The 14831-nt window shown below is 43.6% G+C and overlaps 1 protein-coding gene across 1 annotated transcript in view; it reads right to left on the reverse strand.

Moving 5' to 3' along the window:
* Positions 1–4159, reverse strand: part of ANO6 (anoctamin 6) — a 66936-nt gene extending 62777 nt beyond the window's left edge. The window contains exon 1 of the mRNA XM_083463419.1: positions 3919–4159. Within this exon, the coding sequence (XP_083319545.1) occupies positions 3919–4039 (121 nt within the window). The 5' untranslated portion in view covers positions 4040–4159. The remainder of the gene's footprint in view (positions 1–3918) is intronic.
* Positions 4160–14831: the final 10672 nt, after the last annotated feature.

The raw sequence follows: 14831 nt of genomic DNA on the forward strand, positions 1-14831 counted from the left end.
TCGATTATAAAACCAGAAGACTGACTCAACCCACAAAGAAGGAAGTAATGCCATGCCAACTTAGTTCCTGAAACATACTGTAGCTCTGTTTCATTTTTACATTTCCCTGATCTCTCTATAGCAGGGGTCAGCAAACTTTTTCAGCAGAGGGCAGGTCCACTGTCCCTCAGACCTTGTGGGGGGCCAGACTATTTTTTTTTTTAAAGTGAACAAATTCCTACGCCCCACAAATAACCCAGAGATGCATTTTAAATAAAAGCACACATTCTACTCATGTAAAAACACCAGGCAGGCCCCACAAATAACCCAGAGGTGCATTTTAAATAAAAGGACACATTCTACTCATGTAAAAACATGCTAATTCCCGAACTGTCCGCGGGCCGGATTTAGAAGGCGATTGGGCCGGATTCGGCCCCCGGGCCTTAGTTTGCCTACCCATGCTGTATAGAGGCTGAACTGTACACACACTAAAACCTAACTTCCACCCTATTAATCAACTTCAGTTTGATTAGGGTCAATGATCAGAATGAGCAGAAATGTAATGAACATACAAAGGCAATAAATTTATTTCAGAGGCTATGGAAAATGAACTTGCTCATGTGAACTTCCAAGTACCTGAAGTCTTTTAAAAACCAGGTTGATTGCTTACACATTCAATCTCACTTAAAAAAAAAATGTGTTGACATTTACCAAGACTTACGTTTGACACAGATAAACTACAAGACTTCCTGAACACCAATGATAGTTGCTTATATAATTTTGCTACATTTCAACAAATAACGGTACTTGACCTAAGCATAATACAAATGGCAATAGATACAATCACATGTCTATTGACTTTTGCCTTGTTAGAATTTGAAACAAAGATGATAAATAATTCACACACTATCCCTTTGATAAATCTGAACAGCTCCTAATACCCAGTCTCTTCTGATTCCATGCATCACCGGCAAATATCACACACATCAGTTGTTTGTTGTCTTTGCTTCGTTTTATTTCCGTTGACAATTTAGGCAGAAGTAAACGGTTTCATGATTGCAAGGAAGACTCGTGTCAATTACGTAGACAGACCTGCACTATAATTTAGAAGAGTTAAATGCCAGGTTCGTTTTACAAAGTAGAAGGAGAAGATTGGAGTAACATTTTTTTGTGTACTAAATTACAAAAAGCAATGTTTGTGACAATTTTATGGGAAAGAAACATTTGTAACTAAGGCTGGAAAGTTATAAACCACAGTTCAGGGAAAGCAAAAGCTTCCAAATTCCTCTTCTTAGGCATGTGGGAAGCCACAACAAGGAGGAGAAGGAATAGCTTACAAGCACAGGAAGAGGCTAGGTTCATTTATGTAATGTTAAACAAGGATTTAGCCGTACATCTGAATGCGGCCTCTGCCTATTTATGAGGGTATGGTGAATGTGCCTCAGAGGTTGTTCTGGAGTGGTACGCTGCTAGTTTCTCTTTTGTGGCACCAGGATGAGTCCCTCTTTGTATCACCTTTGATGGCAGCAAATGGAATTTTAACATGGAGTATAATTGGTTATGGTTGATCAATGCGACCTTCAATTGGTACTGTTTTGTCTCTTTGGTGAGTCATAGTTTTTACACAGCTTCAATAGACTGTTTTGTCATTGTTCTGTTCATTTGCTCTTCATTAATCATAGGTCACCTGCAGCAGCAAGGGTTGAATCCACACAGGCAGAGCAATCCTAGCTCCAGCAGTCTTGCCACTCATGGTTGACAGCAAAGGAAAGTGGGAAGGAAATGCAGGTTGTGGGGAGGGTAGGCAGTGCCAGGCTGGCACAGTGACCGGGCCCAGATCAGACCCAATGCCAAATGGCATTAGCTTGGCATTGGACTGCAGCCTAAGTCGTGCTTAGAACAAGCCCATTGAAATGGACTTCACACTTGGTAATCCTTAAACCAGTCCCTTTGAAATGAGTGGGGCCTAAGTTAGTCCCTTTGGTTTCAATGGGTTCACTCTTAAGCATGACTTAGGCTGCAATCCAACTCCCAGGTTGTTTGAAAAGACAGTTGATTAAAAATATATAACTTAATAAATAAGCAAACAGCCCTCTTATGTTTTATCTGTGAGAGACAGTTAACTACTTTCCCCCTTACAGACTGAGAATACAATTTTCTTACTCATCATGCCTTTTCTCTCATGCTTTGGCAGTCAAATTAAGGCATGGCTAAACTGGGAAAGCAGAACCACTTCTTCTTGATGTTGATGCCAGCGGTGAGGTCCAAGCGAGACACAGGGGGTGGCTTTTAACGCAGCAACCAAAGAGATTATGTTCCCCGCTGGACCTACGGTGGAATGCTGGCTCCATCACTACAGCAAACTGCATCTTTCTCCTACTGTCAGTTCCTGTATGTTGCTTCTTTGTTAAACTTACTTCCGTGTCCTTTTCCAGAACAGGACAGCTTAGATTTAATAAAGTACACATTTTATTGCTTTATTTACTGATATAGTTATTTAAAAGAGCAGCAGAGGGTTTGTGACTAACCTAAATCTTCTTTATTTCAGTGGGACTTGCAGCCTGTGTATACACCATACATTTAGAGCACGTTTTCCTCCAAAAATCCTGGAAATTGTAGCCAAGGGTGCTGGGAATTATAGCTCTGTGAGGGGTAAACTACAGTTTCCTTGATTCTAGGGGGGTGGGAGGTGTGCTTTAAATGGAGCCATAGGTCTGCAGCCCATCTACTCAGAAGTAAGTCCCATTGGATTCAGTGGGGCTTACTCCCAGGGAGGTGGGGTTAGGAGGACTACAGCCTTGGTCGAGACTTTTGCTGGATTGTTACCCTCAACTTATATATCCTCGCAGTATTTTAAAGAATTGCCTTTCGCACGGGGAGAAAGGTGGCGCTATTTGAGTATTTCCAGATCATCTGTTGCAAAAAACAAACACACACAACCATGCCTTTAGGTCTCATTTATCCTCCCAGCTTATTCTTCCGTCTTTTCTGACTCACATTTCTCTGGAAAAGTGACAAATGATCACTGAACTTTCAACTCCCAGACAAAAATAATAAAAGCAACAACAACCAAAGATTCCGGAACAACACTGCATTCTTTCCCAAGCCCATCAAAACGCCCATGGCCGTCAGTTTTCTTTGCGGACGTTCCGTTCAAATCTCAGATCAGCATTTTGGAAGCAGGGAGGGGAGCGAGGCGAGCGCGGGGGAGAGAATAACGGCGAGGTCTTTCAACTCAGGATTGGAAAGAAGACTTTTTCCTCCAGGCACAGGACACTATCAGACCCAGCTGAACGGTGCAAGCCAAAGAACACCGCGGAACGGCCCGCAAAGGAGCTGGAAAGAATAGCGGAGCCAAACTTTCCGAGTTAACTTTCTGCTGCCTGCGCCACTGTCCAAGCTGTTGACACGCCGCTTTAAAAACAAAAAAAGGGTGAATCAAAGGGCAGCCAATGAAAGGGGAACCCACCCTTTCCTCTCTCTCTCTTTGGGAAGAGACTTTTAAGACGTGATTCAACTCTCCCTGTTGCAAAGCAAGCTCTGTCGCCTTAGCTCGAAAGTGCTGTAGTCAGTGGCGTAGCGTGGGTTGTCAGCACCCGGGGCAAGGCAAGTAATTTGTGCCCCCTAACCCGTGGATTTGCGCCCCCTAACCCGTGGATTTGCGCCCCTAACCCTAACCCCCAGATGTTGCGCCCGGTGCGACCGGCACCCCCTGCACCCCCCACGCTACGCCACTGGCTGTAGTTGAGAGGCGCTTCCTCCGCCGTCTCCTTTCAAGCCTGTTTCAAGCACGCCTCTCCCCTGGGATCTGTAGCTTGCTGGGAACTGCAGCTTGGCGTGGGGTAAAACTACAGTTCCCAACATTCTTTTCCCTGGAGGGGGGCGCTTTAAATGCACGGGATGTACACGTGTAGACACATACACACACACCTTACTCACCCATCTCCCCATCTTCTTCTTCCTCCCCCTCTTCTTCCTCGTCATCTTCCTCCAGCTCCAGCAACACACCCTCCTTCTCCGCATTCATCTCCCCAGAAGTCCGTTGCTGCTGCTGCTGCATTCCTCCTTTCCTGCAGAGAATATGGAATAATCTCCAGGAGGAGGAGGAAAGCAGCCCCGGGGCTCCCGCGACCAGAGAGCCCGCCTTCCTCTCTCCGAGAGCCGCGGGGAACGGAGAAAGGCGGGGCGGCCTGAGCCAGAGCAGCGGGCTGGGCTGGGCTGAAGGCGCCGCCCTCTTGGCAGCCCGCCCGGACTGAGAGAAAGAGGCGAGAAAGCGAGAGGGGAGTTTCCTCCGGTTGCCATAGAGACGGGGCTGGGGGGACGGGGCTTCTCCCCACGTCCCGCTTTTTCCTTCAGGGGCGCGTGGTTCCCCTCAAGTTATCTCAGCCAGGGGGCTGGTCGAGCACGAGGCAGCAGCCAGCAACCCGCTCGAGAGGGGTGGCTCTCGCTCTCTTCCCAATAGGACCTTTTAAAAAAAATAAATTTAAAATATAACTTTATTGAATATGTAATGCAATCAAATTTCCAGACATCTCTGCAAAAACACAATTATTTACATATTTGCCACACATAAACTGTGAAAGAAGATAAAGAGTAAGAAGAAACGAAAAAAGAAAAGGAAAAGCAAAGGAAAAGAAAGAAAGAAAGAAAGAAAGAAAATGCTGTTTTCCATAAGCAGTAAATCCAAAATTACACTTGTACATATTATAAAATACAAATCTTAATTAAAATATCTTAAAAGACTTCCACCGCCTAAACCACACTTTTTTTTGTTATTTAATTCTCCTTTACCTCTGCTCTTCACTTCCATCCCTTTAGATCCCTTAGGATCTTCCATAATCCATTAAATTCTCTATATTCTTTATAGTCCAATAGGACCTTTCGCAGAACTGTCGACTTGGAAGGGATCCTGAGGATCAGTCAGGGTTTCCCAACCTTGGGTCGCCAGCTGTTTTTGGGGAACTACAATTCCCATCTCCCTGACAGCAGGTCCCACTAGCTAGGGATGATGGGCGTTGTAGTCCAACAGCAGCTGGAGACCCAAAATCGGGGAACCCCTGGATTCTCGTCCAACTTACTGCAATGCAGGAAAAGGCAACCCCCCCCCCAATATAAGTATATCTCAGGATCACTATTTGAACTTCCGCCCCACTATTACACAAAACGTGCTGTTCTGCCTTCTAAAGAAGAGCCATTTCTGAAGAAATTCTTTGTGAGGGGGAAACCAGAAGTGCACAGAGTTGTCTACAAAAAAACAGGCACATGATAGCTGCACACATGCCTTGAATGTACGTTATTATTTCCCCAAGAATCCTGGTAACTGAGGTTTGCCCCTCACAGAGCTGCAGTTCCTGGCACCCTTCACAAACTACAGTTCCCAAGCGTCATCTAGTTCAACTCCTTGCAATGTTTTAAAGTGTATAGTATGTACACGAAAGTTGACGCTGACTCTGGAGCGGTTGGTGCAGATTCTTTACCGCTGCTGATTTTTGCAGCTTTGGGTGTTAGGTTGCTTTTACTGTCCCTCTCTGTGTGTGTCTTATTTCTATTACATATTTGATATTGTGATCTGTCCTGGAGGGTATGAAAACTACCTATCTAATAAACATATGAATACCATGCTGTGTGTTACATGCTGCTTGCTTTGGCAGGGGGTAGACGTTGCAGGAGGCAAAATGTGCCCAGCCTCCACCCTGAAAATGTAACATTAGATTCTAGAGAGTCTATAGAACAGAACAGGTGAACCCCAGGGAATGGCGACTTCAGCAAGTCATGGTAGCAAAAATTAAGCAACAAAGGGACATAAGGACTGATTGTGAATTCTGCTGAGTTCACAGAAAATCAAAAGAGCATTTTTGTTAATCGTTTTCCAGTGGATAAAGCCTGATTTCCAAGAGACTGATGAAAAAAACATTCCTGTGACTGGGCCACATTTCCCAGTGTCAGCAACTGATTCCCAGTATTTTCATTGGCAGTGCAGCAACGTATTAGAGGAAATTAAAATGACTGTGTATAGAAAAACGTTGTGAAGCAGCCATAACCCAATTTAGCATTGTTTCCAGTTGTGTATAACCCTCCAAGGACTTGTTAATTTTCATGCCTCTGTGCAAGTTCCAGTATGAAATGACAACAGTCTCTTTTGCCCTCTACTGAACTGAACTGGTAATAACAACTAATGATAAAATTTGCTGCTGATCATATAGGGAGAATGCTGAACCAACGCGTACTGTAAAGGTGCATTGCAGGATTTATGCTTTCATCATGTGTGTGTGTGCGCGTGTGTGTGTGTACATCCTATACTTCCAGGTGCATGCTAACACAGCCACAGGGCCAACCCAATGTATTTTGTAGCCTGAGGTGGAGGACAAGACCACACCCTGCAAACCCATCAACAGAAACAGACTAAACTGGCAGCTGACTCTTAGTTCAGCACTGGTGGCAGGACAGCAACCTTACTGCACCTAAAGTTAGCAAGGGGTTGCAAGGCACACACAGCTCTGTCCTCTACCACCTTCCTGCCTCTCCCTGCCTCCCAGCATCTTCAGCCTAAAGCAGCTGTCTCACCATGCCTAGCAGCAGAGCCGGCCCTGTGCAGCCAACCAAGAACCTTTTCTGACACTGCACGGGAGCAATGTCCTCAAACCCAAGAAGCACCCGACATCCACTTAAAATACTGACCTTCTAAATAAATGCAATCATTTTTTACAGATAATAGGCCTTGCAGAGTCACACACATCTAACCCAGGGAACATCTAACCCAGATCCGGCCCTGAAATAAACTAGGGGGGGGGGGAATAATGTTTAATTAGGGGTTGGTTGTTGTTTTTAACTAATTAAACATATAGTCAGGCAGGAGAAGAAGGAGGTGATGTGGGCAGATGATCACCACCAACAGAGTTTCAATCCTGTGGGGTGCTGCTTAGCAAGGAAAGGTGCTTGGGAAGCAGCACCCTGCAGAACTGAATTCTGAGGGAGAAAGTCAAAATAAAAAAATTCCTTCCAGTAGCACCTTAAAGACCAACTAAGTTAGTTCTTGGTATGAGCTTTTGTGTGCATGCACACTTCTTCAGATACACACGAATGCACACGAAAGCTCATACCAAGAACTAACTTAGTTGGTCTTTAAGGTGCTACTGGAAGGAATTTTTTTATTTTGACTATGGCAGACCAACACGGCTACCTATCTGTATCTGAGGGCCAAAGTGTGTGCTCCTTCACAAGCACCTTCATGTAGCTTGAAGTGCCGGTATGCCAGTCAAAGCCCCGCAGGCCCCCGACACAACAGGTACTGCACAATGTGAAAGGAACATTAGAAAATGGATAAGGTAAAGGTAAAGGTGAGGGACGCGGGTGGCGCTGTGGTTTAAACCACTGTGCCACTTGGACTTGCTGATCGGAAGGTCAGCGGTTCAAGGCCCCGAGATGGGGTGAGCTCCCATTGTTCGGTCCTAGTTCCTGCCAACCTAGCAGATTGAAAGCATGCAGTGCAAGTAGATGAGTAGGTACCACTCTGGCGGGAAGGTAAACGGCATTTCCATGCACTGCTCTGGCTTCACCAGAAGCGGTTTAGTCATGCTGGCCACATGACCTGGAAAAACTGCAGAAGCGGACAAACGCTGGCTCCCCCGGCCTGTAAAGTGAGATGAGCGCCACAACCTCAAAATCATTCGTGACTGGACTTAACTGTCAGGGGTCCTTTTACTTTTACCTTTTTAAAAGGTAAAGGTAAAGGACCCCTGAATGGTTAAGTCCAGTCAAAGGTGACTATGGGGTTGTGGCGCTCATCTCACTTTCAGGCAGAGGGAGCCGATGTTTGTCCACAGACAGCTTTCCGCGTCATGTGGCCAGCATGACTAAACCACTTCTGGCACAACGGAACACCGTGATGGAAACCAGAGTGCACAGAAACACTGTTTACCTTCCTGCTGCAGCGGTACCTATCTTTCTACTTGTACTGACGTGTTTTCAAACTGCTAGGTTGGCAGGAGCTGGGACAGAGCAATGGGAGCTCACCCCATCACAAGGATTTAAATTGCTGACCTTCTGATCAGCAAGCCCAAGAGGCTCAGTGGTTTAGACCACAGTGCCACCCACGTACCTATTAGAAAATGGGGCAGCAGTACTAGCAGCATAACAGGGAAACTAATGCAGCATGCCCCATGTCTAAATGCAATCCAGTCCGATTGGCAGGATATAAATAATACAATTATTATTAGTTGTATTAAATGTAAAAAATGGAGGTTCACTTAAAGAAACTGTGCCCCCAGCAACTTTGTCACTAACCTGTAATAGACAGAACTGTGAAAAGCTGGGATATAAATATTGTGAATCAATAGAACCATCCTGCTAGGACGTTGACCTGAACATTTCAACTTTTGGGTGGTTGCTGCAGCCTTGTTTCACCTGAGTGCAAATGTGTTTCCTCTGCCTTGCGTTTAACTTTTGTCACCGTTCTTCCCTTTGGCTATCAGCCAGCGAATCACCTAGGAAACCCAAGGACTGGTTGCCATGGGCACTCTGCTAAGCATCTGTTCCCTTCCTTGCACAGCACATCAGCACAGGAGGGGAAGAAGGGTTTTTCCAAAGGATCATGGTACTGAAAGGATAGGTCTTGTCCTCATTTAGCCCACTTGACTTTCTGCAAAACTGGCAGCGTCGTCGTCACACAACAAACACGTACGCCACAGAACTCGTTGTGCTGCGACAACGGAGTTCTAGGAATGTTTTGACCTTACATAACTAGATGAGGCGCTGCCCATAGTTCAGTACAAACCGCTAACAGTGAGCCAAAGAGAGAAAAACTGGGAAATCCTGTTCCTTTCTACATACTGATGATTACACAGCTAGTAGTATAGACAAGGCCCATGTAAGCAAGTCTGCCTTTCTGTACTGTGAAGCCGTATTTTGATCCTGCTGAAGGTTATAAGAAATAGCGCAAGGTGATGCATGTGTTTGGAGGCAAATTTTAACTCCTGTTTTTAGGCAGTGCCATTTCTTCCCATTCTTAGTACTGAGAGTATGTAAACCCTGTTGTTCCATCTGACCATTGTGTTTCCCCCTTAACTTCAACATCTGAGCATTTTTCAGTACTTGCAATCCATCATTTGGCCACAGGAGGGCATATTTATACAACCTTTAACTAAGGAAACATTTTTCTCACCATAAATAAAAAACCTTAACCTTTTTCTTTTCAGAAATACCAGCATGGGCCTTACAAAATATTGAGGTCATATTAAGAAACATTTTCCCAGGCTGGATTATTTTTTTCAGACATGCGCCACTGGTTTGCCAGCGTGTTTCATCAATGTCTAATTCCTCCAAATGAAAGAAATCAAAATTCCTCACAGGAGACAACGAGATGAGTAAAACCCAGCCTGCGTGTTTCTTTTATGACTTTTCCCCAAGTAAAAAATGGGGGGAAACACCACATAAACAGAAAACAACCCCTCAGAAACAATTTCTCTAAGAGTACTACAATCATAAAACACATTTATAAAATGCTTGATGCATTTTCTGTAGAAATGTCAATATATTATTTGAAGCATGTCTTAAAGTTTCAATTTACATTTCCCCCTGCGTGCCCTGACAACAAAAGCCCCCACTAAATAGAATACTTCACCAGACAGAAAATCATTTCCTATAGAAGCTAGAAAAATTGCACCAATTATCCATCTGATGGGAGCAGGGTGCCAGGTCAAACATTGCTGGAAACAACGACTTCTAGTCTAAAATCCCTGCCTTTAAAACCTGACATTTTGGAATAAGATTGCACTTAGTTACTATTCAGTGATGAAAGCAAGCCATTTTCTGCCCTTTCGTTAATTCACATATTATAGAACCGATTTCCACCATTTACTGCAGATTCCAGGGTTGATTCCCAGTGAACCCTCATTTGGTTTAATGCTCGGCTTTTGTTTGGCACTTTCAAGCACTTCACATGCATTATCTAGGTGTGATTCTTACAACAACTCTACAAGGCAGATTTGGGATTATTTCCCCAGGGAATAAGGCTGAGAGACTGTGCCTTGCCTAAGGCAGCTAGCGATTTTGTGTCAGAGGAAAGATTTGAACCAGGGACTTCCAGGGAGCAGCAGTTTCTTAGCAACCACACAGCACCACCTCTTCCTTGGCAGCTATGTGGCAACCATGTCACCCCAATTAAAAAGATCTTCTACAATCCATGCCCAATGTACATGCTAACAATCACTGGACCAATGCAAACTTTTTGGATATCAGTACTATACAGGCTAGGTGATGATGCCTAGACATCACCTTGCCAACAAAGGTCCGTATAGTTAAAGCTATGGTTTTCCCAGTAGTGATGTATGGAAGTGAGAGCTGGACCATAAAGAAGGCTGATTGCCAAGGAATTGATGCTTTTGAATTATGGTGCTGGAGGAGACTCTTGAGAGTCCCATGGACTGCAAGAAGATCAAACCTATCCATTCTGAAGGAGCCCTGAGTGCTCACTGGAAGGACACATCCTGAAGCTGAGGCTCCAATACTTTGGCCACCTCATGAGAAGAGAAGACTCCCTGGAAAAGACCCTGATGTTGGGAAAGATGGAGGGCACAAGGAGAAGGGGATGACAGAGGACGAGATGGTTGGACAGTGTTCTCGAAGCTAGCAGCATGAGTTTGATCAAACTGCGGGGGGCAGTGGAAGACAGGAGTGCCTGGCGTGCTCTGGTCCATGGGGTCATGAAGAGTCGGGGATGACTAAACGACTAAACAACAACTATACAGGCTAGCTAACTACCCTCCATTGTGATATTTCCTCCTGGGGCTTTGTCAAATGGGCCAACAATTTTTGTAGCTCAGCTACAAACTTCAGGTCACCTTGTTCACCTTGGCCTCCTGGAGGCAGTCATGTTTTGGTTTGTGGCCTGAAACAGCAGCTGCTACCACCTAAGCTGCATTTGCAACTGACTATGAACCCTATGTTCTAGGAACAAGCTTGGTTTGATTTAAGAAGCAATGCTGTGATCCTAATGCAAATTTGTACAACTCCTAGCTTGGAAGGTTTCATTTCGCTCTTACTAGATCTGACATATATACAGTAACACCAAACAAACAGATGTAGAAAATCCCAGATATTTGATTATCTACCAAGCTTTGCGGATGGCGATGAGATCAGAAACTGGAATATTTGTACAGCTGTATGTATACAGAGCTGTTTTCTTCACAAAGCAAGATGGCAACCAAAGCCTATTTGTTCCTGTATTGCAGGAAGATGAACTAGGCACCTCTTGTGGTCCCTTCCAACTCTACAATTCTGTGATTCTGTACAGTCAAATAGCTCATCACTAAAGCTTTAAATTGCAATCAGATTGTTCACTTCTACCTGAATTTATGCTTAAGGTGTTGGAGGAGGCCTTATGTGGGCCAAATCTTATGCAACTGTCTACGTTTATATAAATTCTCACTTTCTTTTTAAAAGCTTTTGCCCTGATTTTATAGTAGATATTAAAAAAGACAGTTCAGCATCAGGACACACAAATTCAAGGTGCAGACATTCAGTTAAACAGAAATCAATGGCTATGATCCAGACTTTAGAAAATCAAAGTAGTCCAGGTTTGGAAGGCCTCCATGCAAGACCATCCAATAGGCTGTGTGTGTACGTGTGTGTGTGTGTGTGTGTGTGTGTGTGTGTGTGTCATTTGCACAATACATTTAACACAGCAACATACAATGATGGCTTCCACAGTAAATCTTGGTAACTGAAGGTGCTGAGAATTGTTAGGAAACCCCTATTTTCTACGCAAAACTATAATTCCCAAAGTTTCCTGGGAAGAGACATTGACTGTGAAACTACTCTGAGAACTGTAGTTCTGTGGAGTAAACAGGGGTGTCTCCTAACGACTCTTAGCTCCTTTAACAAACCACAGTTCTCAGGATTAATTGGCTTCAAAATAACGGCAAAGCGAAATAACTCCCATCAGGCCTAGCAAGAATGGCCAATGACCAGGGTTGATGGAAAGCCTTAGTTCAACACCTGGAGTGCCAAAGTTTCCCCACACTTGATCTATATGATTTAGATAAGAATTTGGAGAAGGAAGAGGATGAAATATGATCATTTTACTGCTATTGTTGAAATTGTGCTTTCTTTTTTACCTTTGAGTTATTTGTATCTCCCCCCCCTTTTTAAATTTTATTTATACTTTTCAGATTTATACATTTTTTGGACATTTCAAAACTTGACTTCCTTCCCCCTTTTGTGCGGTTCCTTAAATTTATTTTTAATATCATCTGCATATCCTAATTAACTTAATTTGCTCATTTGCTCATCTTCTTTAAATATATACTCTTATAAAACTGCAGGTTATTACAATAATCCTGTCAATGTTTTTATCTGTAAATATTGAATAAACCATTTTCATTCTTTTATAAAAAGTTTGTTATCTTGATTTCTTATTCTTCTGGTAAGTTTCACCATATCTGCATATTCCATAAGCTTTTGTATCCATTCTTCCTTTGTTGGGACGACTTCTTTCCATTTTTCAGCAAGAAACATTCTTGCAACTGTAGTTGCACACAGGAATAAGTTTCGATACAGTTTGAGTTATTTGTATCTTTTATTCTTTTAACTTTCTTATGTCAGTTGGTTAGAAAGTTAGAAATATTTTCAAAAAACAAATGCATACATATTTTTATTTGGAAAATTTATCTAGTAACAATTTGGCTTAAGTTCAAAGGCAAGAAACCATGCGCTCTTGGGCAAGAATTTTCTGACTCTTATCCACTCCAGGATGTCTCGCCCAACATTTTTCACACTTGCACTGTTTCCACATTAAAAGTCTTCAGCAGTAATTGGATTTAGCATATTTTTAAAAGACGAGGGAAAGGTCAATCGACAGCAAGCACTTGTTTCCTTTTGATATTAGTCTGGCACATGAGCTAGCTATCAATGTCAAAAGGGGTGAAATGTAAATGCGCAGAAAGTCAGACAAATGCAGAACTCACATACGCCTTCCTTTCATTCACTTGGATGAAACAGTTACATAACATAGTTTTACAGCCACTAGGAAAAAAAAGCCAGTTGGCAGCGATTAATCTTTGTTTGCCAATGGTGCACCTTGGGTGAAACCTATTGCTCATTAAGTGCTTGCTGGGAAATGTCACTGCAAAAAGACACACAGTGTGCTAATTGTATGATCTTGTTTCATAAACAACAACATGAATATACAGTGGTACCTCTGGTTGTGAATGGGATCTGTTCCGGAGGCCCGTTCGCAACATGAAGAGAGCGCAACCCGCAGCGGCGCGCCTGCACACACACGGGTTGTGATTCGCCGCTTCTGCGCATCCGTGTGATGTCATTTTGCGCTTCTGCGCATGTGCGAGTGGTGAAACCGGAAGTAACCCATTCCGGTACTTCCGGGTTGCCACGGGACGTAAACTGAAAGAACGTAACATGAAGTGGACGTAACATGAGGTATGACTATATATATATATGCATCAACAGTGTGCAGAAATCAGTTTATTAACGGTGCAATCCTACACACCAGTTCGTAGAGCATGAGACTCTTAATCTCAGGGTCTTTTGCCCCGCATTAGGCAAAAGATTCCTGCATTTGCAGGGGGTTGGACTAAATGACCCCTGAGGTCCCTTCCAACTTTACAATTCTATGATCAATTTGATAATAAGCCTCACTGAATTTCAGGGGACTTTAGTATGTATAACCCTTGATTCCTGCACACCATTTTTTTTGCATTGATTTTTTTTTATTAAAGTTTTTCTTGTTTTACAGAAGTATGTGTAATGTCTCTCGTATTTTTTCCATGTAACATTTTTACAAATCAGTTTCATTTTCCTGTACACCTTTGAAGTTTCCTCTCCTCTTTTTATCTGAAACTGATAAAATGAAAGCTAGGCAGCCTTTTGTCTGTGCATGGGGACTGTCGGCCATAATCTTTGGCTGCGAACACACAGCGCTACAATTCCCAACACCCATAACAAACTACAGTTCCCAGGATTCTTTATGGGCAGGCAAAATAAATGTACTTCAAATGTATGGTGTGTACACAGCCCTCACTTTTATCATCTTATTGCAATTTTGTATGTTGTATGCTGCCTTGCGGCCTATAAATATTTAAATAAAAAGAAATTCTATAAACACCTTACAAGTAATAAATAAATATGGAAGCATGGTGGGGGAGCACATTAAATGTCAAAGCACAGGAAGTAGCAGGTTATACGGAACATAATAATAATAATAATAATAATAATAATAATAATAATAATAATAATAATTTATTATTTATACCCCGCCCATCTGGCTGGGCCTCCCCAGCCACTCTGGGCGGCTTCCATAAAACCAAAAATACAGTAAAATCACACGTTAAAAACTTCCCTGAACAGGGCTGCCTTAAGATGTCTTCTGAATGTCAGGTAGTTGTTTATCGCTTTGACATCTGCTGGAAGGGCGTTCCACAGGGCGGGCGCCACTACCGAGAAGGCCCTCTGCCTGGTTCCCTGTAGCTTTGCTTCTCGCAATGAGGGAACCGCCAGAAGGCCCTCGGCGCTAGACCTCAGCGTCCGGGCAGAACGATGGGGGTGGAGACGCTCCTTCAGGTATACTGGACCAAGGCCGTTTAGGGCTTTAAAGGTCAGCACCAACACTTTGAATTGTGCTCGGAAACGTACTGAGAGCCAATGTAGGTCTTTCAAGACCGGTGTTATATGGTCTCGGCGGCCGCCCCCAGTCACTAGTCTAGCTGCCGCATTCTGGATTAGTTGTAGTTTCCGAGTCACCTTCAAAGGTAGCCCCACGTAGAGTGCATTGCAGTAGTCCAAGCGGGAGATAACCAGAGCATGCACTACTCTGGCAAGACAGTCCGCAGGCAGATAGG

Source organism: Podarcis liolepis, assembly GCF_965112155.1.
Source record: "Podarcis liolepis genome assembly, chromosome: 10".
NCBI lineage: Eukaryota > Metazoa > Chordata > Lepidosauria > Squamata > Lacertidae > Podarcis > Podarcis liolepis.